Raw genomic sequence first — 23,041 nt, 5'->3', positions numbered from 1 at the left:
GTGACGAAAACTGCACACAATCCTCCAAATTTGGTCTCAAAACTTACACAACTTTAGCACAACATCCCAACTCCTGTAGTCAATACTTTGATTTATGAAGGCCAACACGCCAAGAGCTCTCTTTACAACCCTATCCACATGTGACACAACTTTTGGATCGGATGGGTTATACATCATTATCTCCTTTGGATGCTGCAGGGCCTTCTGAGTTTCTCCAGCATTAACTAAATGCCTAAATGTTGTAGTTGCCCCTGCCTCTACCACTGGCATCTTATTCTGGATGCCCACCACCCTCAGAGTGAAAAGTTGCCCCCCCCATCTTTCTCCTCCATCGTTAAACTTCTCCCTTCCCTTTTTAGGCTGTCGTTCACCTTATCTATGCTCCTCCTGATTTGTAAATGGCTAGAAACTTTTTTTTAAAATATATACACCAAAAATAGACATTATTCACAATAAATTACTTACAAAAGAAAAATTGTTCAAAGTCTCTTCCCACCCTTGATTCCATACCCATACATTTCCATCACTGTACATGGTTACATTTGATTCTATTTACACCGTGGCACCTTGTTGTTTCTCCCCCACCGCTCTGTGTTGCTTGAGGGGCTTCCGCTCGGTCTCAGCCCCTCGGTGCCCGGTAATGGGAGGACTCCAGACTGCAGTCCTTCCCCACAGCATCCTCGCTTTGCTCGCACCCAAGCCTTAGTGTGCCCCTCAGCACACACTCCTGTGGCTTGAATGGCAGCGTTCTCTCGCCGCCATCTCTGTGAGCTGGAAGACCAACAGGCTTCAGGCCGACCCAAGTGCGTCTTTCCCCGCCAGATGGTCTTCTGGTGGGTTCCGGATGTCTGACACTGTGTCGTATGGGAACAGCCCGTAGATCTGTCATGGTGCTGGGGATGAACCCTGACGAGGTCACGCATTCAGTGAAGAGGTGGGTGACTGTCTCCACTCCATCGCAGCCTTCTTGGGGACGTATTCTTAAATATCCTCTCATCACTTAACTTGTCAAGGATCCAATCAAGTTCCTTCTCCCTTCTCTAAACCCAGGGAAGCCTTGCTCGTCCTTACACACCTGATAAAGCCATCCCACCTATTTCAAGTATTCGTCTAGTACAGGGTTTCCCAACCAGGGGAGCTCGCACCCCCTGGGGGTGCGAGATAACATTTCAGGTTTTTTTTTGTTTATATTAAGGGTACTGTCCTATATATTCAAGATGAAAATATCGATCTATTTATTTATTTATTTATTTTAAAGTCCAAATTAAAGATGGGGATGTCCTCTTTTCTCTCTATTCAATAGAATGAGATTGTCTATGAATTTTAGCGCATTTCGACGCGCTGTTTCCTTTTAAATGGCATCGCCCTATAACTTTTTTAATTGGGACATTTAAATTGGATGAAAATTTAATTTTTTTTGTAGGATTTATGCAACTTTTAATTTGTTGTAATATTTTTTCTTTTCCATATGTTTCATTTTTGTTTATATATTATTAAAAATTGTTTTGGTCACCTTCACCTTTATTCTTAAATAAATTATTACTTTAAAGGGTGCGAGAACATATTAAAATTTTTTTAGGGGTGTGGGGCCCAAAAAAGTTTGGGAACCACTGGTCTAGTAGATGGGCAGTTGATGCTCGTTGTGGACTCGGGTCAAAGAGCATATTTCTATGTGGTTTGACCTGTGACACAACAATTCAATGCAACTGATCTGAATTGCCACCAGTTAACATCCTTCATTGAATAAGGAGTTGACTCAGACATAGTTGTCACTGCCCTATACAATCGAACACATTTGCTCATTCTGGTCGTGCTCCAATTCATTCACCCACACTCACTCTTTATAATTAAGACCATAAGACATAGGCCATTCAGCCCATCAGGTCCACCCTGCCATGCAAACATTCTCCCACTCAACCCCACTGCCAGGCCTTCTCCCCATAACCTTTCAATTCCCTGGCTAATCAAGAACCGATCAATCTCTCCCTTAAATACACCCAGTGACCTGGCCTCCACAACAACCTGTGACCACGAATTCACCACTCTCTGGCTAAAAAAATTTCCCACGCACCTCTGTTCTCAGCAGACACCTTCCCTCCTGCAGTTGTGCCCTCTTGTCCTGGACTCTTCCATCTTGGGAAACCACTGTTCGACATCTACTCTGTCCACTCCTTTCAACATTCAAAATTTCTCAATGAGAGCCCCCCCTCCCCCCATTCTCCTAAATTCCAATGAGTAACAGGCCAAGACCTGACAAACGCTCCTCGTATGATAAGCCGTTCATTCCTGGAATCATCCTTGTGAATATCCTCAGAACCTTCTCTTTCATTTCCACATCCTTTCTTAAATGAGGAGCCCAAAACTGCTTTAAATACCCCAAGTGATGTCTCACCAGTGCCTTATAAAGCCTCAACATCACATCCCTGCTCTTGTATTCTATTCCTCTTGACATGAACGGTAGCATCGATCGCATTTGCCTTCTTCACCACCGTCTCAACCTTCATGGCTTCCTGCATCATACACCAGAACTCCCACATCCCCTTCTGCATCTTGGAACTCAACAACTGCTCCCCACTTTCCTGCCAAAGTTGGCAATTTCTGCAATGGGACTTGAACTAATTTTGGTCTGGCAGTGGCAGTAAATGGGAGATAAGCCTCCTTATCCTTGAGAATGTATCGAGGAAGTGTCCGTAAGGATGGGCTTTATATCTGTCACTGGAGGACCCGATATGCCTCGGTAAGTAAACTTCCTTTTTAACCTGTTTTGGCATTGCAGACTTCAGCAACAGGGTGTTGCTCACTCCCAAGTCCGCATTAGTGGTGCTGAGTTGGAGATGCTTCTTGGCATAAACGTCTCCAATGGTGCGGAGAGAGCGGAGAGCACCATGTTCCTTGGAGTTAACTAATCACCTATCCTGGACACTCAACATCTCCTCATTTGTCAGGAAGGCACAGCAGCGACTGCACTTCCTGAGAAGACTGAAGCAGGAAAGGCTACCAGCCGCCATCATGCCAACTTTCTGCAGGAGTTCTATCGAGAGCATCCTGGACAGCTGCATCACAGTGCGGTTCAGTTGGTGCAGAGAAATGGATCGGAGGTCAATCCACAGAACCTCAAGTGTGCCAGAGAGAATCACTGGAATCTTGCCCCCCCCCCACATCGACGTGATCTACCAGGATCATTGTCTGAAGAGGGTGTGCAAAATCATTGAGGACCCTTTCCACTTACCCCCCACACAGCATCTTTCAGCTGCTCCCATCAGGAAAGAGATACAGGAGGATCAGAGCCAGCACCACCAGGCTGAGGAATAAGTTCTTCCCCCGGGCAGTGAGAACGCTAAATGACCAAAGGAACTGTTCACGCTAACCCTCCGAGACCCTTATATTTGTCTGCGTGTGTGTTATGTCTAGTTGCGTGTTTGGGTGTTTTGCACCGAGGACTGGAGAATGCTGTTTTGTCGGGGTGCACTTGTGCAATCAGATGACAAGAAACTTGACACTGAGCAGTTGGGAAGATTCCAAAGTATGAAATCACGCACCCCAGATTCAAAGACAGTTTCTTTCCCGCTGTTAAAAGACTCCTGAATTGACATCAAGATTCCAGGCTGCTTTTATACTCGCGCAACAATACATTAAAAATGTAAAGTTCATGATAGAAGATAACATTGCCTTACTCCATTCGAATTGGCCTCTCTCTATAACTGCACAGCTGTACTATATTTTACGTCCTGTAATATGCATGGGATGTCTAACAGGACTGCTCGCAAAACAAAAATTCTCACTGCCCCTCAGGCCACGTGACAATGAACTTGAAGTTGAAAAGTCATTGTCGAAATGCCTGTGTGCATTGGTGGAGACATCCACTTCCCCAATACGTCCCCAAAAATTTCTTCAGTTAAATTGATGCATGAATTCTGCTCCCAAATTCTTTCCGGGTCATAACAACTTGCTTCTTAATAACTTTTTCTATAATCATAGTGCTCTGTTATAACTCTGTAAGATATTCGCAGTACTCTGTAACTTGCCAACTGCTTTAAGTCTGTCTCCTGCGTTTAATGACTCTCAGGCCAATAGAACTAAGCCTTCAATTTTAGATATCAAATCAATTAATTGTCCCTGCTCCAATGCAAACAGCTCCAGAAGGTCTAACAGCCCACGCTCTGGTCGAATTCTAAACACTGCACATCCCGGAAATCTGAGTTGAATACAATTAAATTGCTTGTAGTCATGTGTAATGAGATATGTGCTATCCAGACAAGTCAACCCCTACTTAATCAGAATTTGCTGTCATGAGCCATGATATAAAATTCGTTGTTTTGCAGCAGTGCAAACATTTATATAAACCACCTTACAAAATAAGTTTAAAAAAAAAAGCGCGAGACACGTCAAAGTGAGGCAGTGCCCCTGGTTCATTGCCCACTCAGGGATCTGATTGCGGAGGGGAAGGAGCTGTCCCTGTGCCGCTGAGGGCTCGTCGTCAGGCTCCTGTACCTTTATCCCTGATGGTAGCAGAGTGAAGAGGGCACGGCCTGGGGCGGTGAAGGGGGGGGGGGGGGGGCGGTCTTTGAGGACAGAGGCTGCTTTTCTCAAGACACGGCCTCTTGTCAATGACCTCGAGGGAGTGAAGTCTGGTGCCCGTGACGTCACAGGCCGAGTTAACAACCCTCTGGAGATTTTTCTTGTCCTGAGAGTTGGCGCCTCCGCACCAGGCAGTGATGCAACCAGCCAGAATGCTCTCCGCGGTCCACCTGTAGAGGCTTCGATGACGAACCGAATCTCCTCGAACTCCTCACAAAGTTTGGCCTGAATAAAATGGTTAACTACAGCAGGTAGTGTCACAACGAAACAAAGGAGTCAAACAGGAAAGTCTGCCGATGCTGTGATTGCACTTTAATAGACGAAAGTGCTGGAGAACCCCACCCCCCTCCCCAGCAAACAAAAGCCTATTTAATGCGTGTGAGATATCCAGTCCAAAGCCTTCTCCTGGTCTAAGCTGACCAGACCCTGTCCTGTCAGGCGATGATATCTCTGGCCAGCGGACAAGATTTTCCTGCCCAGAACCGTGCAGGTTTGGTCTGGGCGGGTGCAACATCAGATTAAGTGACACGAGAAAGTCTGCGGACCCAGCGATTGCAGCAAAAGCACGCAGTAAACGCCAGAGGCGCCCGGCCGGGAGGTGACGATAAATGACCGACAGTTCGGGTCTGAGCCCTTCCTCGAGGGTCAAGCAAAGAACAGTGACAAGGACCCAGTGTGGGGAGGGAAGAAAAGGCTCTGCAAAGCCGCTGGGAGTGCTGCCTGTCAAAGCCGAGTTTGCAGGCTTGCCTCTATAGCCCCGCCCATTGGGCCTGACGGGCATGTTGGACACACCTCCTTTAGCCGGCGCATTCAAATATCCTGCAAGGCATTATGGGCTGAGTGATCCGGAGTGAACCGGTTTTAGTGGGGCGTTTTGGGCAAACCGGGGGAGAACTGGGATCTGTCCAGAGGCGGCGACCCGTGGCGGATAACTGCGTAGAACAGAGCTGCTCGCCCTAACTTAAATAGGTGTTGCCATCTGTGGGGACTGGGGCGGCCAGCGTATGCTGGCCATCATCGGTGAGGTATATCCTTACCTGTTGCAAATTCGTTTGCAGCAGAAATGATGAATGGGTTTCATGAGTCAGTGATTAACTAACTCCTCCCCCGAGGATCTAACAACCCCTCGGGGCCATTCTGATCCCACCGATGATCAATCTTGCAGTGAGAGAGAGCTGGTGGGGATGTACCGCTTCGAAATCTTGGCCTTATTACTCTTCCCTACCCGAGTTCTGTGTGAGCATGTGCAATGGGTCACAGTCTGACTGGCTGCAGACCTGCGTGTCTGTCTTATTCCTTTCTCTCTCTTTCCCCTGTGTGATTGAATGAATGAGGATCTGCCCCCTTGATGCATTGGTTGTAACGCTGCAAGGTGGTGCTCGCTCTTTAATGGGTCTTGCAGTGCTATTCGCAGGTAAGGGCTACACTCTTGAATGGCAGCGGACCTGTGCGTGTCTGTCCCCCTCTCTCTTTCCCCCGAGTTCTGTGTGACGGAATAAATGAGGATATTCTCTCTTGTGCATTGCAGTGGGATGTTCAGTGATATTCGCAGGGAAGGGCTACAGTCCGACTAGTAGCAGACCTACCTGTGTAGCAGACCTACCTGTGTGTGTCTGTCTTGTATCTCCCTGCTTCTTATGCTATCCAATTAGCACTCCTTATCCATTAAGCTGCTTTCAGATGGCCAGAATGCCCCAGCGTCTTTGTCTTTGGCTTGGCTTCGCGGACAAAGATTTATGGAGGGGGTAAATGTCCACGTCAGCTGCAGGCTCGTTTGTGGCTGACAAGTCCGATGCGGGACAGGCAGACACGGTTGCAGGGGAAAATTGGTTGGTTGGGGTTGGGCTTTTCCTCCTTTGTCTTTTGTCAGTGAGGTGGGCTCTGCGGTCTTCTTCAAAGGAGGTTGCTGCCCGCCGAACTGTGAGGCGCCAAGATGCACGGTTTGAGGCGATATCAGCCCACTGGCGGTGGTTAATGTGGCAGGCTCCAAGAGATTTCTTTAGGCAGTCCTTGTACCTTTTCTTTGGTGCACCTCTGTCACGGTGGCCAGTGGAGACCTCGCCATATAACAGCGTAAAGTGGCCTAAAATACCTGAATGCAGCTGTTAGGAGGCCACCTGAAACCTGAGGAGTACTTGCCCAACGCTCCTCGAGTGAGTGCATTCTCCGCCTCCGAGCGCTCCCCCTAGGCACTTGAAAGCGGGCGGGACTACGGCCGCAGTCGACAGGAGCCGGCATTTGCTCCACGGCGCCTCTCCCCGCTACGGACCTTTCAGGTGCCAGAACAGTGCCTTTAGCACTACCACCTGAACGTCGCTTTGCGCGCACCTGCAGCTGGCTCTGGAGCCATGTTCTCCCAGCTATTCCACCTGAAAGTGGCTTGAGTCTCCCTTTCCCCAGCCTTGTCTTCATTTCACTCAAGCTCAGAGAATATAGCTTTCCCTTTATGGGTGCTGTGAGACTTGCCCTGTGTGTGTACATGAATTTGTGTGGTATGTATGTGTACTATGTCTGGCTGTGTGCTTGCATACTTTGCGCCGAGGTCCGGAGAGCAATGATTGTGCAGTCAGATGACAGTAAACTTGATTTAACCCCGTATGTCTGTGGAACCGGGAGCACCAGTGCAATCACAGGAAGGTTGGAGTTGGACCCCACCCCCACCACTAAAAAATAAATAAAAGAAAATGACAAAATGAGGCGGTGTCTTTGGTTCATTGATTATTCAGGAATCTGATGGCAGCAGAGAAGAAGCTGTCCCTGTGCCGCTGAGAGCTCGTATTTAGGCTCCTGTACCTTTTTCCTGATGGTAGCAGAGGGCATGGACTGGGGGGTGGGGGATCCTTGAGGACAGAGGCTGCTTTTTTAAGACCGCCTCGTGTAGATGTCCTCGATGGAGTAAAGACTGTCATGTCGCAGGCCGAGTTAACAACCCTCTGGAGTTTATTCTTGTCCTGAGAGTTGGCGCCTCCATACCAGGCAGTGATGCAACCGGCCAGAATGCTCTCCACGGTCCACCTGTAGAAGTTTCCGAGTATCTTTGCTGACATATCAAATCTCCCCGCAAAGTGAGCCTTCTCCATGATTGCGTCGACATGGAGGCTTCTGGACGGATCCTCGGAGGTGTTGACACCCAGGACAGCCGGATTCGGATATTTTTGGCCGCTTTACGCTGGGGTATTCTGCCCATCTGAAAGCAGCTTAATGGATAAGGAGTGCTAATTGGATAGCATAAGGTAAAAGAGAGAGAAGCGGGGAGATACAAGACAGACACACACAGGCCCTCTCCACTGCTGAGCCCTCGATGAGGACTGGGTTGTATTCCCCTGTTTCATTGCATTTATTGCAATGGTATCTGTGGCCAGATCTGCAGTGACCAGTTCTCTACATGAATACATAAAATGGACTGAAAAATATCAGTACAAATTTCATTTCCACATGAGGGAAAACAGATAATAAATATATCTGTTTTATAGATAAAGGTTCACAGTGCAATAAACACTGCTGGAGACTGCCTCATGGGAACTGGGTATGGGAGTTGAGTGGGAGCTGAGGGCAAGGAGGGTTCCCAAAGGGGGCTAGGGCGCTGGAGGCTTGCTGATTGTGTTGGAGGTTTGGATCTGGAGCTTGGGTGGCCAACGGTTTGAACCGGAGTGCCGAGGCAGCGGGAGCGCTGGAAGGACCCTCCTGTTATTAGGGCCGCTGAGAAATGCTCATGGCGACTCTTTGCCTTACGGAAGTCGGAGTGTGTCACGTGCAGTAAGATCTGGAATTGAAGCAACTGGCCACAAAATCGTGGAAATAAATAGGCTAAAAAGTACAAAGGTTAACAAATTACGCCCCCTAGTGGTTGGATCATGCATCACACAATCTCAAGCAACCGGCAAATTCACTTATCCAGCAACTACCTATCTAGATACCAGCCGTTTTACTGTATTGAGCAACACATCCATCTTTGAATGAAGGAAAAAAAAGTTGTTTAACATTTTATAAAGCACATGCCAAAAAGGGCCCAAACTGCCATCGGTTTCATAGTTTATCTAATGATTTGGTTGTAATCATCCTGCTTATATTTAGTGCTGGATACCCTGTGTATTACATTTTCAATGGGCTATTATGTGACAAGAGAAGGAACCTTTCAAAGATCCTGGAGAAACTTAGCAGAAATCTCTAGGTTTCTGCTACCCCGCTCTCCCCCTCCCTGTTCCCTTCCCCTGCCCAATTCTCCTCCCCTCCCTTCCCCCAGCCATCCCTCCTGATCGCTGCTGTTCCCCCTCCCTCCCTCCTCCACCTTTGTGGCCACACCTCTCTCTCCGCCCGCCCACCTTATTCTTTTGTTCGGGCACCTGCCAACATTTTCCTAGTACCTTGATGAAGGGCTCAAGCCCGAAACGTCAATCATTTTCATCCCCGGTGTCTGCAGATTTTGTGTTTTATTTCTAACATTCCTGACCTACTGAGTTTCTCCAGCACTTACACCCACATGCCCTCCCAACTTTCACAGTTACCAGATATTATGTTTCAACAGGGCAGGTAGATTCTTGGCGATCCCGATGTGGCGTTCTGGTTTGCGGAGGTTCAAGGTAGCAGTGAGAAGAGGTTGATGGTGGGGGGGGGGGGGGTGTCCTTTCTGATGTTGCCTACTTGAGGCAGCATCTCTCATGGAAGTGATGGGTGGGAGCATCAACAACAAGTGGGGACGAACTATTGTGGGTAAGCACGGGTCATATAGAATAAACTGGGCTAAACATTGGTATTTTTTGTAATTCTTTATTTATCACACTATGAACCATATCAACCAATATATTTACAGATGCATCTCTTTAAATATTCACAGTGAAATTTTCTCTTTTTCCCCCATCCCTCCCTCCCCCCCCACCCCCCTCCAAAACCAGTAAATATTGAACATATAAAATACAATATCTTTGTACAAAAGGAAAACAAACAAAAATGACGTATCATCTTCTTATTCACATTAAATCTGATCGTGTTTATCTTCTTAGCATTTTAGGTGGTGGTGGTCCGAGGCCTGCCCTTTCTGTTATGTTCCATATATGGTTCCCAGGTTTTTTCAAACATTGTAACTTTGTCTTTTAAATTATATGTGATTTTTTTTTTCCCAACTGGATACACTTAAACTTGGTTATATATTCCATTAATGTTGAAAGTCATAAAGTCCAACGTGGCCATCTTAGATCTTTATTTTCACTTCTTTTCCGCCTCCACCACCTCCATCCCTTTTTTCCATTACTGTTTTTTAAGTTTTCCTTTTTAATCTCAATATATGACAATGCATTTAAGACATGAAATACCCCAACAATCATCCCCACAAGCAATAACCCTTTAATCCCAAATGAACCTCCCCTCCTTGGATTGCCTCCTGTCCCTTGACGGCAACCTCAACTCCCCTTTCCATTCGGTTTGCGAACTTACTCACAAGCGTCAACCGATTTCACAGTGACCCTTATTCTCCCCCCCCACCGAGAACACTATTTTCCTATGTTTATAACAAAGCTCTCTCTTTTTTTCCTTGTCTTATCCATCTTTAAATCTTTATATATACATTATCTTTATATTTATTAACATATTTTTGTATATTTTCTTGCCGGTCTTCCTTGTCACTCCTCCTCCTCTCTTTTACTTGTCCTGCAAATGCTCAGAAAATTCTTAGACTGAGAACAGTCTATTCCGTTCCCCAGGAATGAATACTTTGAGTACTGCTGGATGTCTTAATATAAAGTTATACCCTTTCTTCCATAAGATTGTTTTCGCCATGTTGAATTCCTTCCTCTTCTTTAAAAGCTCGAAGCTTATGTCCGGGTAAAAAAATATTTTTTGTCCCTTATAGTCCAACGGCTTATTGTCTTCTCTAACCTTCTTTCTTGCCTGCTCCAGTATGTTCTCTCTTGTCGTATATCTTAGAAGTTTTACCAATATGGATCTCGGTTTTTGATGTGGTGGCGGTTTCGGTACTAGCGCTCTATGCGCCCTTTCGATTTCAATTTCTTCATGTGAATCTGTCATTCCCAGCACCTTTGGGATCCATCCTCTTATAAATTCCTTTTGTAGTTTTCCAATACGTCAATTTTTTGTGACAATAAATCTGGTGTCTCTTTAATTTTTTTCCGCTCTCTTCCAACTTCCCTCTTAAATAATTTATCTCCATTCTGCAGCAGTTTCTCGTTCCTCCACATTTTCTACTCTTTTCCCTATTTCAGTCATGACCAACTCTAAGCTTTGCATTATGTCTTCAGCACTTCTCATTTTTCTTTTGATTGAACTAAATTCTAATTTTAATGACCTCATTTGTTCTTCTAAAAAGGCTTTATCTAAACTTTGTCCTTCTATTTTACCACCTTCTTTCATTTGAAATTCTTGGTCATCTTCCTCCTCTTCTGAGTCTGTATCTAGGTCTGTCTCATCTTCTTCTCTTCTCTGTATCTGTGTATCTTCATCCTTCTTTGGTGAGCTGTTTCTGTACCTTTGCTGGGCCTCCAGCTGCTGTGTCTCCTGTTGCTGGGCCTTCTGCTGCAGGTCTGTGGTGCGCTGTTAGCCAGAATCAAACACACACAAAGATAAAGACTGTACAACAGGCTTTAATCCACAAAGACTTCCACAGAGCCAGGCTGGCTGTGGCTGCAGCAACTCTGAGTGAGGCCTCGGGAGGCCGGCGCAGGCTTATATCCCAGAGGGTGATTGACACCCAACCAGGTGGGGCTTGATCCATTCAGGCTGACTGATTGACAGCCGGCCAGGTGTTGTCCTGTCCCATTACACTCCTGCAGTAGGCTGCTGGTGTACCACCACAAGGTCGACCTGTTGCTGGGCCTCTTGCTGCAGGCCGATCCGCCACTGGGCCTCCTGCCGCAGGTCGTCCCCCTGCCGATCGCCCCGTTGCCGCTCATCCTCTTCCAGCCCTTCATTCTCACCTTTCTTGCTTGCTTCCCCCAGCCGAATGCCCCGATATTGGGTGTCTTTTAGCAGCTGGCCGCCCCCCAGCTGAGTCCCCCTCCCACCGGCGTTAACTCTTTGCGCATGCGTAGTTGCACACCTCTTCTTGGCTCTGAGAGCCATTTTTGAAATCCGCCGTTCGGGAGGACACCGCTCCTCTGGGGACTCACCAACACCAGAGATCGGCCGCTTCTCTCCACGCTGGCTCTCTGCTCCGACATGCAGGTAAGGCCTTTTTCTTTCTTCTCCAGTGATTTTCCTTCTTTCCTTTTCACTGTTATTTTTCCTTTTTCTCTTTTGGGTCCCATCTTCTCTGTAACTTTCTCTTTGTAACTTTCTCTTTCTCTTCCTGTATTTTATGTTTATTGAGCTGTTTTTTCACACTTTTTTCTCTGGAGAGGGCTGGTTCCACTTGGCCAGCCATTACTCCATCACATGACTCCCTTCAGCGAAACATTGTTAATGCACAGATATATTGGCTTAAATAAACATGACATTTCAGAACACATGGACAATCAGAGACCAGGGTGGATGTTAACCCTAATGTTGCTGTTTCTCTCCCAGGAATCTTCTGCGCCTGCACTTGTGGGAGGAGATGGAGAAGCTGTTCCCACATCTGGCTACGTCCACACAGACTCCAACAGGGTTCACCCTTCCCACACCTCTGGTTCAAAACCTGTCAGCCAATGGCACGCTGGAGCCCACAGCCACGGCCAGCGGGAGTGCCATCCTGATCCCTGTCGTGTATTTCACCGTGTGCGCGATCGGACTCAGCGGCAACACCCTCGTCATTCATGTCATCCTGCGCCATGCCAAGATGGAGTCGGTGACTAACATCTACATCCTCAACCTGGCCATCGCAGATGAGCTCTTCATGCTGGGCCTCCCCTTCCTGGCCATTCAGAACGCCCTGTCCTACTGGCCCTTTGGTTCGCTGATGTGCCGCCTGGTGATGACGGTGGATGGCATCAACCAGTTCACCAGCATCTTCTGCCTGACGGTGATGAGCATCGACAGGTACCTGGCTGTGGTCCACCCGGTGAAGTCCATCAGGTGGCGCAGGCCGCAGGTGGCCAAGGCCATCAACGTCATGGTGTGGGCCATCTCCTTCGTGGTTGTGCTCCCCGTCGTTGTCTTTTCCACGGTGAAGATCGGCATGCACACTTGCAACATCAACTGGCCGGAGCCCGTCATGGTCTGGTCGACTGCCTTCATCATCTATACCGCCACCCTGGGCTTCTTTGCACCGCTGCTGGTGATCTGTCTCTGCTACCTTCTCATTATCATCAAATTGAAGTCATCCAGCAGGAAGGTGCGAGCCACGTCCACCAAGAGGAAGAAGTCGGAGCGCAGGGTCACCTGGATGGTGGTCATGGTGGTGGCCGCCTTTGTCTTCTGCTGGCTTCCCTTCTACATCATGAACATCGTCAACCTGGTGTCCACCTTGCCCTCCGATCCCTCCCTGGTGGGGCTCTACTTCTTCGTGGTGCTGCTGTCTTATGCCAACAGCTGCGCCAACCCCTTCATCTACAGCTTCCTCTCAGACAACTTCAAGCAAGGCTTCCGGAAGCTTCTCTGCCGTGCCAGCAGGCGCGTGGATGACAAGAAGCTGGGCAGCAAGGCGACGGGGAGCAGCTACATGGAGATGTGCCTCGTCAACAGCACGGTGCAGGGGGCCCAGGTCCACGAGAGGTTGTTGGGCAGGAGCCCAGGCAAGAGAATGCCCGGTGAAGGTCTTCCCGACACTGCCAAGAATGGGGCATTGGAGATCAGTGACCTGTAACCCACCATTACCCCCCCCTCCCCTCCCTCCCCCCTGGACAGACTGGGCACTGAGTTAACTGACCTGCTGCTAGGTTGGAGATGGGTGGACCCAAGGCCAAGGGAAGAAGGGTTCTGCCCGGCTGTTGGGGGGGGGGGGGATTTTCTAGAGATGTGGCCTATTACTTTTTAATCCCAAACGCTGGTGGTCACCAACGTCCAGGTCCAGAGGCTCCCAACGACTGGTGGATTCTCCTTGGGAGAAATCTGGCCGGGAAGCCTGCTGGCCAAAGGGCCTCCACCTCTTGTATCTTCAGGGACCTGGACATGTTGGGCCTGCTAATGCAGAGGGTAGGGTGGAGGGAGTGCCCTGCTTCACGGGCTGAGACCTTTGGTGCCTGCAGTTAATGGCAGTCTTCACTGTCGAATGGGACCTGGCGCCTGACTTACATGTGGACGGTGCCACAGTGCCAACCAGACACTTGGATGGTGCAATGATACACGCATCACCGATAGTTTCGTAACTGCACTGCATTCCGCGTGCGTCCCGATCTGCGGCCTTGTGACGCTGCTCCATGATTCTTGGCTGAAGTAAAACACGAGAGTCTGCAGACAGAGACTGAAGTAAAAACCCGACGCTGGAGAAACTCCGCAGGTCAGACAGCGTCCTTTATGTAACAAAGATAAAGGTACAGAACCGACGTCTCGGGCTTCGGCCCTTCATCAAGGTACGAGCAAAGTGGCTGGGGTGGGGGGTTGGGGGTGTAGGGCCAGGGAGAGGAGCGCAGTCCGAAAAGGGAGCCCCACTCCCACGATGATGTGTCTGGCCATGGCCTCGTGTACCGTCCAGCCAAGGCCGCCCATAAATTGGAGGAGCAACATTTAATTGTCCATCTGGGCCCCTCTCCGTTAACTTTGGCCTCTCCAGTTCCTGCTGGCCCGCTCTTCCCCCGTCTCCTTTCCTCCAGCTCCCCGGCCCCCTTCCCTCTCCATTCCCCCCCTCCTCCCCATTTGCGGCCCCCTCCCCTCTCCACCTATCACTTCCTGCCTGTGGGACCGTGCTCCTCCTCCCACCCTTCTCTTTCCCCCCCACTATTTAGGTTTGGGCACCTGCCCACATTCTGTTCAGACCTTGATGAAGGGCTGAAGCCCGAAATGTCGGTTCTGTATCTTTATCTTTGCTACATAACGGACCCTGTTTGACCTGCTGCGTTGTGTTTTGACTGTTTTTTGGTGCCTGTGCCTTGCTGCCTTGTCTTTGAACTGTACTGCCTCTGACCCGAACGTATCCCTCTGGGAGCCTGTACAAAGTTACTAGCTGCCTGTCTCTGAAAGGCCTGTACCTTCGCTGCCTCACAAGTACACTGTACTGCCTGGTACCTGTGCAATGTTCTCCATCTTTACCTTGCTGCCTGTCACCTGCACAGTCTAGTGTTTTTACCAGTACTATGTTGCCTGTATCTGTACAATCCACTCCCTCCCCTGTGCAGCCTGGTGCCTGTCTTACATGAGAACATAGGAAACAGGAGCCATCCAGCCCGTCGAGCCTGTCCCACCATTCAATGAGATGACGGCTGATCTGATGATCATCTCCACCCACTGACCTTTTCCCATTTCCCTTAATTCCCCTACACTGTAAACATCTATCCAGCCTTGTCTTACCAGGAACCTGAACCTGTAGAGTCTGGGTCCTGTGTATCCTGCAACTGTACAGTCTGTGTAGCATGTATCTGTGCAGTCCAGGGCCTGTGCATCCTGCACGGAACACTTTGGCCTGAAGTGTTGCTAATTCCTTCCCCTCCACGGATGCTGCTCGACCCGCTGGGACCCTCCAGTGGTTTGTTTTGTGCTCCTGTACTGGGCTGCCTCGTGCTCCGACTGTCTGGTACCCCGAATGATCAGTCCACACTGATCAGTTGTTTTCCTGTCCTCCTCGCTCTTCCCTGCGGATTAAATGTTTCAAATGCTGCACAAAGTCTCGATGTGTTTAATTTGGCACCAGCTTGGAAATTCCACCCAATCCAAGGGTCCCCCCCTCCTGCCCTCCTGCATGGGAAGCGGAGGATCTGTTTCCTGTTGGATCGCACCAGCATCAACGTACCTTGACGAAGGGCTCAAGGCCGAAACATTTGGGTGGCAAGTGTAGTGCGACGCTGTTACAGTGCCAGGGACCCGGGTTTGAATCCTGCGCTGTCTGTAGAGAGTTTCTCTCTGTGTCCACGTAGGTTTTCCCCAGGGTCTCCAGTTTCCTCCCACCCTTCATAAATGCACCGGGCTTGAGGGTCAATTGGGCGGCACAGGCTTGTGGGCCTGTTACTGTGCTGTATGTCTAGACTAAATTAAAAATTGGTTATGTATTGATCTTTGCTACGCAAATTACACACTGAGTTTCTCCAGCTTTGTGTTTTCACTTCAGTCGTGGTGTCTGCAGACTTTTGTGTTTCACTCCATCGTGAACATATCTCTTTGTTCGCACAGGGCCAGCGTGCGATAGGCCGTTTAACTGTCCGTGGCGCGGTGAAGGGGCCTCCCCGCAGCTGCGCCATGGGGGACGGTTCCGGGATTTAGACCTGCCAACAACAAAGGAATGGGGGTCAAAACTTACAAGTTGGGACGAGTGTGTAACTCGCAAGGCATCCATTCATTGAGTAGCGAGGAGATACGTCTGGACTCAGAAGCTGTGAACCTTTGGAACTCTCTACCCTGGACGTTCAGGCGTCAGCCAAGCCAGGGACAATGAGCTTATCGTCATAAACGTTGCATGACGTACGTACCACCAAAATTATGAATCAATGCAGCACAACAGGCACTTGGAAAAAAAGGCTAAAGCAGTAAACGAATTGAATGAGAGGCAATCAATAGACAATAAGTATTCACAGTAAATCCACTCACATCCCACTTTAAGTAATCCCTAGGCCATGGGTGCTCTGTGATTAGTAAGGGATTGCTTAAATGTGGGTGGGAAGAAAAAGGTTGAAAAACCACGTTTTAATCGTTCCTCATTGACTCATTATGTGCATGGTTTCACAACTCCAAAGGAAGTGGGCCAATGACGATTCTTCTCAAGCCAAATATTTCAGTAACAATTGGGCACAGAGTAGTGGTTCTCAACCTTCCCACTCACATCCCACCTTACCAGTCACAGAGCCCCGATGGCTCAGGGATTACTCAGTGGTACATGAATGGAAAGAAAATGGTTGAAAATCACTGCCTTTCACCATTAACTCACGTCCTCTGGTTTGTGTCTCACCTCCCCTCAATTGGGGAAAAAAGCCAACCTAGATTTACTCTGTCTATCCCCCTCATCAAATCTACCCCCCCTTTATTCAATGCAATTTTCCCTGCCGAGCAATGCCGCTCCTCCCCCTTTCATTCCCCCCGTCCTATCACTTCTGAAACAACAGAAGTCCAGAACGTCAAGCTGCCAGGCCTGCCCAGCTGAAGCCAAGTTTCATTAATGGCCACAAGACCAGAATTCCTCGTGCCACAATGCATGGTCTAAGCGCGTCTGCCTGTCCTTCAATACCTCTTGCGTTGAAATAGCTTCCCCTGAGAGCATTTCCATCACCTGCAACCCTTTGAAAATCTGACGTTACATTCAATCTTCACCATCCTTTTCCCTCCTCCACTCCCCTGTGTGCTCCACTACTCTGGTTCCCACTCCCCCCAGCCATCCCCGGAGGAACACTAGCAATCCTCTACCTTTAAAGCCGTGTGGGGGAAAAGTAGAACGAGGGGGTTAATAGTGACAACAGTCAGACTTGGGCCCTGGAATTTTAACCAAACAATTGAGTCGGACTCTTTGGCTTCCTGCCACTCCTTTCGGAGGTGGGAAGAAACCCATGGGGAGAGCATGCGGACTCCGCTCAGGTAGATAGGGGCTTGACCCAGCATTTAACTGTGGCATGGGGAAATGCACCGAGATAACTTAGATCTGAGGTGAGATGCCGGCCATCATTGTGGGGGGGAGGGGGGGGGCTGCACAGTTAGTGCAGTGCCTTTATAGCACCAGCGAGCGGGACCGGGGTTGGAATCCCGTGTGGTATGTAAGGAGTTTGCACATTCTTGTGTGTTTTCCCCATTTGAAATGTACCGGGGTGGGGTGGTGCAAATTGAGAGGTGTGGCCTCGTGGGCTGAAATGGCCTGTTACCGTGCTGTATGTCTAAATTTAAAAATAATTAAATTCTTCAACCTCCCCGCTGCCACAGTGTATGATGTTGAAATTTTTCAGTGATGTTATTTCTGTGCCTGATGTCAGTGTCTCTATGGCAAATTCTTACAGATTCAATAAATCCATCCTGTTTTGATGGAAGCACGGATCTGCCTCACAGAACTCCGGCAAAATACCACCAATGTAATCTCAATTAGATTCTTTCATTAATCCGAGAGCTGTTGCATTTAGTGAGGGGAGGGTGACTCGTGCTTTGCCTGCTATTTTCTGCAAAGCACCTAGGGAGAGGTCAATGGTGCAGAATGTATATAGGAGGAAAGGAAGGGTTCTCGGAGGAGAAAGGGAGCTGATGGAGAATTGGGGGGGGGGAGTTGGGAGGCACAGGGAGATGAAAGGGGAAAAGGGAGGGGTGTGTGAGATGAACGAGGAGATCCTTGGAGTGGTGGGGGGGGGTGGGTGCAGGAGAAAGCGGGAAAAGAGGAGGGAACGAGATCTCGAGGGAGGCAGAGAAAGGAAAGGGAGTGAAGGGGCTTATGAGGGGTTGAGTGGGAGACAATGGAGGTCAGTTGAGGGAGGGGAGAAAGGCCGAGGTGCGCACTCAAAGGACAGGAGCGAGCTGCTGGGGTCAGCCACATCCGTGGAGGGAGGCAGAGGGTGGGGTTTTGGATCAAGGTGGATGCGGGGATTGGAGGAGACATCCTCTTGCGCTGGCGCGGCGTTTCAACCCAAATTGTCGATTCCCTCCATGGATGCTGCCTGACCTGGTGAGCATTCTTTCAGCCCACAAGCCCGTGCCGCCCAATTACCCTCCGGACCCCATATGTTTTAAGTGGTGGGAGCACCCAGAGGAAACCCATGCGAACACGAGAAGAACATGAAAACTCCTTCCAGACAGCAGTGGATTCAAAACCCGGGTGGCTGGCAAAGCATTGCGCTAACTGCCATGCTAACCAGTTTTTATTTGGTCCAGATTTGCATCCCTGGAGATCGCCGCAGTTCTCTTCGCGTCGGTGAAATGACGAGAATATATTTTTTTAAAACAGGGAGCCGAGGCCAAGCAGCAGGGAAACCCGACATTAGCGGCCACTGTAGTCTTCGCTAGAGCTTGTTAGAATGGGGGAGGCCGAGCTAGCAGAGTCACCGCCTTCACAGTGCCAGCGACCCATGCTCCACCTTGACCTCAGGGGCCGTCCATTCGCCCAGTGGCCACATTTCCCCTGGGTGCTTTGGGTTTTTCCCACATTCCAAAGACTGGAGTGTTAATTGGGCGCTGTACATTGTTCCCAATACACAGATGAACAGGAAACTCGGAAGATAATGTGTGTGTAAGACAGCGTAGATTGCAGGGAAGTAACCGGAGAAAGGCATTGTTCTGAGAATCAGACAAGATTTAAGATTCCTTTTATTGTCGTAATAATATGAAAAAATGTAATATTCATGAAATTTGTTAACTCTTGTCTGCTGTAAGGCAGAGTTGCCTTGAGGAGGAACACAGATCACTCCAGCAGAGGGCAGACCCTCAATGTTAGGTCAACCCATAGATTTCTACCAAAAAAATCCTTAAATCTACCTCTATTTTTCTTTCATCCATGGGCTGTCCGAAATGCCCCTAATGTCCCAGCCTCCACTACCATCCCTGGCAAGGCATCCCAGGCACCCACAACTCTTGATGTTAAAAACTTGCCCCCTGATGTCTCCCCTAAACATTCCTCCCTTCCCTTTGCACAGATGGTCTTTGCTATTCCTGCCCTGGGAAAAAGGCATTGGGCTGCCCACCTCTCATTGCCTGGATCCCCCCTCATGACAAGAGAAGCAAAAGTGAGTGTCCGTGGGTTTGTCTCTGCTGCTTCTCTTGTGACCGCTCAAACCATTGGCCACCCAAGTTCCAGATCCAAACCTCTGATAATGATCAGTGCCTGAGCCTTTCGGGAGCCCCTTTCTTGCCCTTGGCACCCTCTCCCAGTTCCCTTTAGCGAGCCAATTTCCAGCCGCCCGTGGAACTGGCATGAATCCTTTGACCGCAAGCAGCCTGTGTGGGCCCCTCAGCTGCTGAGCGACCCTCCCCCACTGGCCCACTGCCATGGCCACCTCCATGAATGGCTCAAATGGCCTCCTGCTGTATCAGTAAGATGGGCACCTGCACCCCGCACGTGGTCAGCTCATTCACGCTTAAGGTGGGCGGCATGGTTAGCGCAAGGCTCTCGCGGCGCTAGTGATTCGGGTTCGAATCCGGCGCAGCCTGAATGGAGATTGTACGTCTGCCCCATGTCTGTGTGGGGTTTCCTCCGGGCGCTCCAGTTTCCTCCCACCCGTCAAAATGTACAGGGACTGTAAGTTAATTAGGTGTAATTGGGCTGCTATTACCATGTCTAAATTTACAGTTGCCTCCCTTATGGCAAGACGTGCAATACTTCGGTGGAAGGGTGTTGCTCCCACTCACGCCCCATGGTGGTGTGAAATGACGTCCCTCTTTAATCTGGGGAAAATCCGAAGCTCTGTAGCCAATAGGAATATGAATAGGGACCATTTGTGAACTATTCCCAGAACTTCTCGAAAAATAACAATTTTGATGATAATTATGTTTTTTTTAATGCTTTCTCTCCCTGAAGCAGAGTGCTTAATTATTTTGCCATACAACTCTGGTTTAGGTCATGGGGATGGATATTATAATAAAATATTTCATACCGTTCAGTGTGTAGAAGTGATCAGTGATATCGGTACTGTTCGTATAAAGTGCTGTTATTTTCTGTATTTATTATATATTCCATATACATCATGTTTATTGTAATTCGCCCATCGTTATTGAATGAAGATCTACCGGGGCCAATGCCTGAAGAGGACGCACCAAATCAGTGAACCGGTGCGGACTCGAAAGGCCAACATGGCCTGTTTCCGCTCCGTAAATGGTACATGGTTATATATGGTTATAAAATCAAAATAAGAAGTGAAAATAGAACAAAAGAGAAAGAGCTGGAGAAACTCGACAAATTCTCCTGATCGTCGCTGTGTGACCTGCTGCATTTCCCCATTCCCTGCAATCACAGCGTCTGCCCCCTTTTTTGTTTCACCAGTGTGGCTCACATTGAGAATTCTGAATTTTGATGGCAGTCACACTCTTTTCTCCCCCTTTCCGTGGGGCAGAGGAGGCGCTGACTTGAGAGCCCAAGCCTTCAGCTTCTTCCCTGCTGTTGTCAGACTCTTGAATGAACCTCACGCTGGCCCAAGCTGTTAAATTGGAAAGTGTGCAGGTCGCGCACCTGGGCTGGACAGCGCACCGGTGGGGGGGGGGGGGGGGGGTGGGGGAGCAGAAACGGGGAGGACATCCCCTGTTGGGAAGGAGAAGCACAGGAGACAACCCTACAGGGCGGTGAGGGGGCCGAGTGACCCACATAGGCCGTGGGCTGCTGGAGACTGGGACATGGCAACCAGGTATCGGAATGAGATTCGAGAGAGTGCTGAAGGTGAGAGGGGCTCCTAAAGGGCCTCAGAAGTTGAAGGCTTCCTGATCCTATCAGAGGTCGGGATCCAGAGCTCGGGTTGCCGATGGTTTGAATCGTAATCTGCGCAGTGCACTGGAGGCTTACTCAGTGACTCCGAATGAATCCTTTCTCGTTAAGGGTGCCGGGCAATGGTCAAGGTTTGTTTCTCCTACAGTAGACAAAAGTTGAAGTACATCATGTATATTTACATTTTTAATGAAACAATAAAAGAAGCTGCTAAACTATAGTGACCTGCAGGGTCAATCGTTGAACGGAAGCCTAAAACGTTGAGTTGTTTGGTGACTCGAAAGGCATATCTACCACAGGTAGAAAGCTTGCCTCGGTGAACAAAGGTGAGAACTTCAAACCTTGGAAATCTAAATCTGAGCAACAAAAATCACTCGACGGCACACAGCTGGGGCACTGCATACAGTTCTGCTCTCCTAACTTAGCTTTGGAGGCGGTGTGGAGGAGGTTCCAGGGATGAGGGGCTTGGCCTACGAGGAGAGATTTCTTGCTGGAATTTAGAAGAACAAGAGGGGATCTTATAGAAACGTGTAAAATTATGAAAGATATAGATAAGATGGAGGTCGGTAAGTTGTTCCCATTGGTGGGGAGACCAGAACTAGGGGACATAGCCTCAAGGTTCAGGGCGATAGATTTAGGATGGAGATGAGGAGGAACTGCTTTTCCCGGGGGGCGGGGGGGGGGGGTGAATCTATGGAATTTGCTGCCTGTTGAAGCAGTGGAGGCGACCTCAGTAAATGTATTTAAGACAAGGCTGGGTAGGTTTTTACATAGTTGGGGAATGAAGGGATATGGGGAAAAGGCAGGGAGGTGGAGATGAGCCTCTCAGTAGATCAGCTTCGATCTCATTGAATGGTGGAGCAGGCCCGACAGGCTGGATGGCCGACTCCCTCTTCTATTTCTCATGTTCTTAAAATACCACGAAGATGCCAGAAATCTGAAACTTAAAAAAATCCCAGAACATTCTGCAGACTTGAATTGTTAATTCCGTTCCCCTCTTTACAGACGCACCCGTTGGGAGTTTCCAGCTTTTTCTGTCTCTGTCTCAGGAGCTCGCAGGAAGGTGAAAGGAAAGGCCAGTTAACCCTTTGTGGGACGGCTCTTTATCCCCTCTGTTCCCAGCCTGTTTTATACAGAAGTAGACGCTACAAAGCATTGTGGTTAGATCTCGAAGATGTCTTTACGAGCAAAGTCTATTGCAAAGCAGTGCTACCAAGACATGGTGGGACAGGCCAATTCCCCTATTATTAGGCAAAACAATACTAATGCTACACAAGGAACCCGTTTAGATAATTAGACATTCCCATGGTGTTAGGAAATGAAGGGCAAGTGTAATCTTTCTTTAAGCTGGGTCCGGGGCAGAGTCTAGCAATTGAGTTCTCATTTTTAAAGTCACGTGTTTTATCACAGGTTTTTGGAGACACTATATCCCAAAGTTGGGTATTTATGTTAGAAACTGCTATGCAAACATGTCACACTCCAACTGAACTCACCTACCTGCAGAAGCACTACAGTGTAGGTGGAAGAGAGTTATAGCAGGGATTCCAAGATTTGGATGTGTGCGTGTGTGTGCGTATGTATGCGTGTGAGTGGGTGTGTGTCTGTATGTATGCAAGTGTATGTGTGTATACCTATATAGAGAGAGATGTATGTATGTATATTACAAACACACACACATTTACTGTATCTATGCACACACACCCAAATATATATATTTCTATTACTGCAAACATGAGCTTCCATTACTTGATTTCAAATTGGTTCAGTATACAAGAACAACAACAATGTGTCTTTACATAGCACCTTTAATGAAGTGAAATATCCTGAGGCACTCAAGTGGACTGAATCTGACAAAGGTCAAGCCTGAGACAAGGGAAGAGACATTTGAGGCAGATGGCCATAATCTTGGTCAAGGAGGTGGTTCTTAATGAGTCGGAACAGAGCAAAGCTTAGAGTAGAAGCCCTTGACCTTCGCCTCAACAGCTGGAGACCCATCAGCCGATCGATGATCGAGGGAGCAAGTAATATGCCCTTTAGGACGGTCCAGGCCTCTCTGTGGTTTGGTTGAAGCAGAAA

General features: G+C 48.8%; 1 protein-coding gene and 1 non-coding gene across 2 annotated transcripts in view; both read left to right on the top strand.

Moving 5' to 3' along the window:
- LOC138747918 (somatostatin receptor type 5-like) overlaps positions 1 to 13,983 on the top strand; it is a 28,919-nt gene extending 14,936 nt beyond the window's left edge. The window contains exon 2 of the mRNA XM_069907560.1: positions 12,091 to 13,983. Coding sequence (XP_069763661.1) covers positions 12,122 to 13,309 — 1,188 coding nt within the window. The 5' untranslated portion in view covers positions 12,091 to 12,121 and the 3' untranslated portion in view covers positions 13,310 to 13,983. The remainder of the gene's footprint in view (positions 1 to 12,090) is intronic.
- LOC138749131 (U8 small nucleolar RNA) lies at positions 5,593 to 5,720 on the top strand. Its single transcript, XR_011348439.1, has one exon. It is a non-coding gene; the product is annotated as a U8 small nucleolar RNA (small nucleolar RNA).
- Positions 13,984 to 23,041: the final 9,058 nt, after the last annotated feature.

The sequence above is a fragment of the Narcine bancroftii genome, chromosome 13 (genome assembly GCF_036971445.1).
Source record: "Narcine bancroftii isolate sNarBan1 chromosome 13, sNarBan1.hap1, whole genome shotgun sequence".
NCBI classification, from domain to species: domain Eukaryota; kingdom Metazoa; phylum Chordata; class Chondrichthyes; order Torpediniformes; family Narcinidae; genus Narcine; species Narcine bancroftii.
This window is presented reverse-complemented; position numbering and strand designations above follow the sequence as displayed.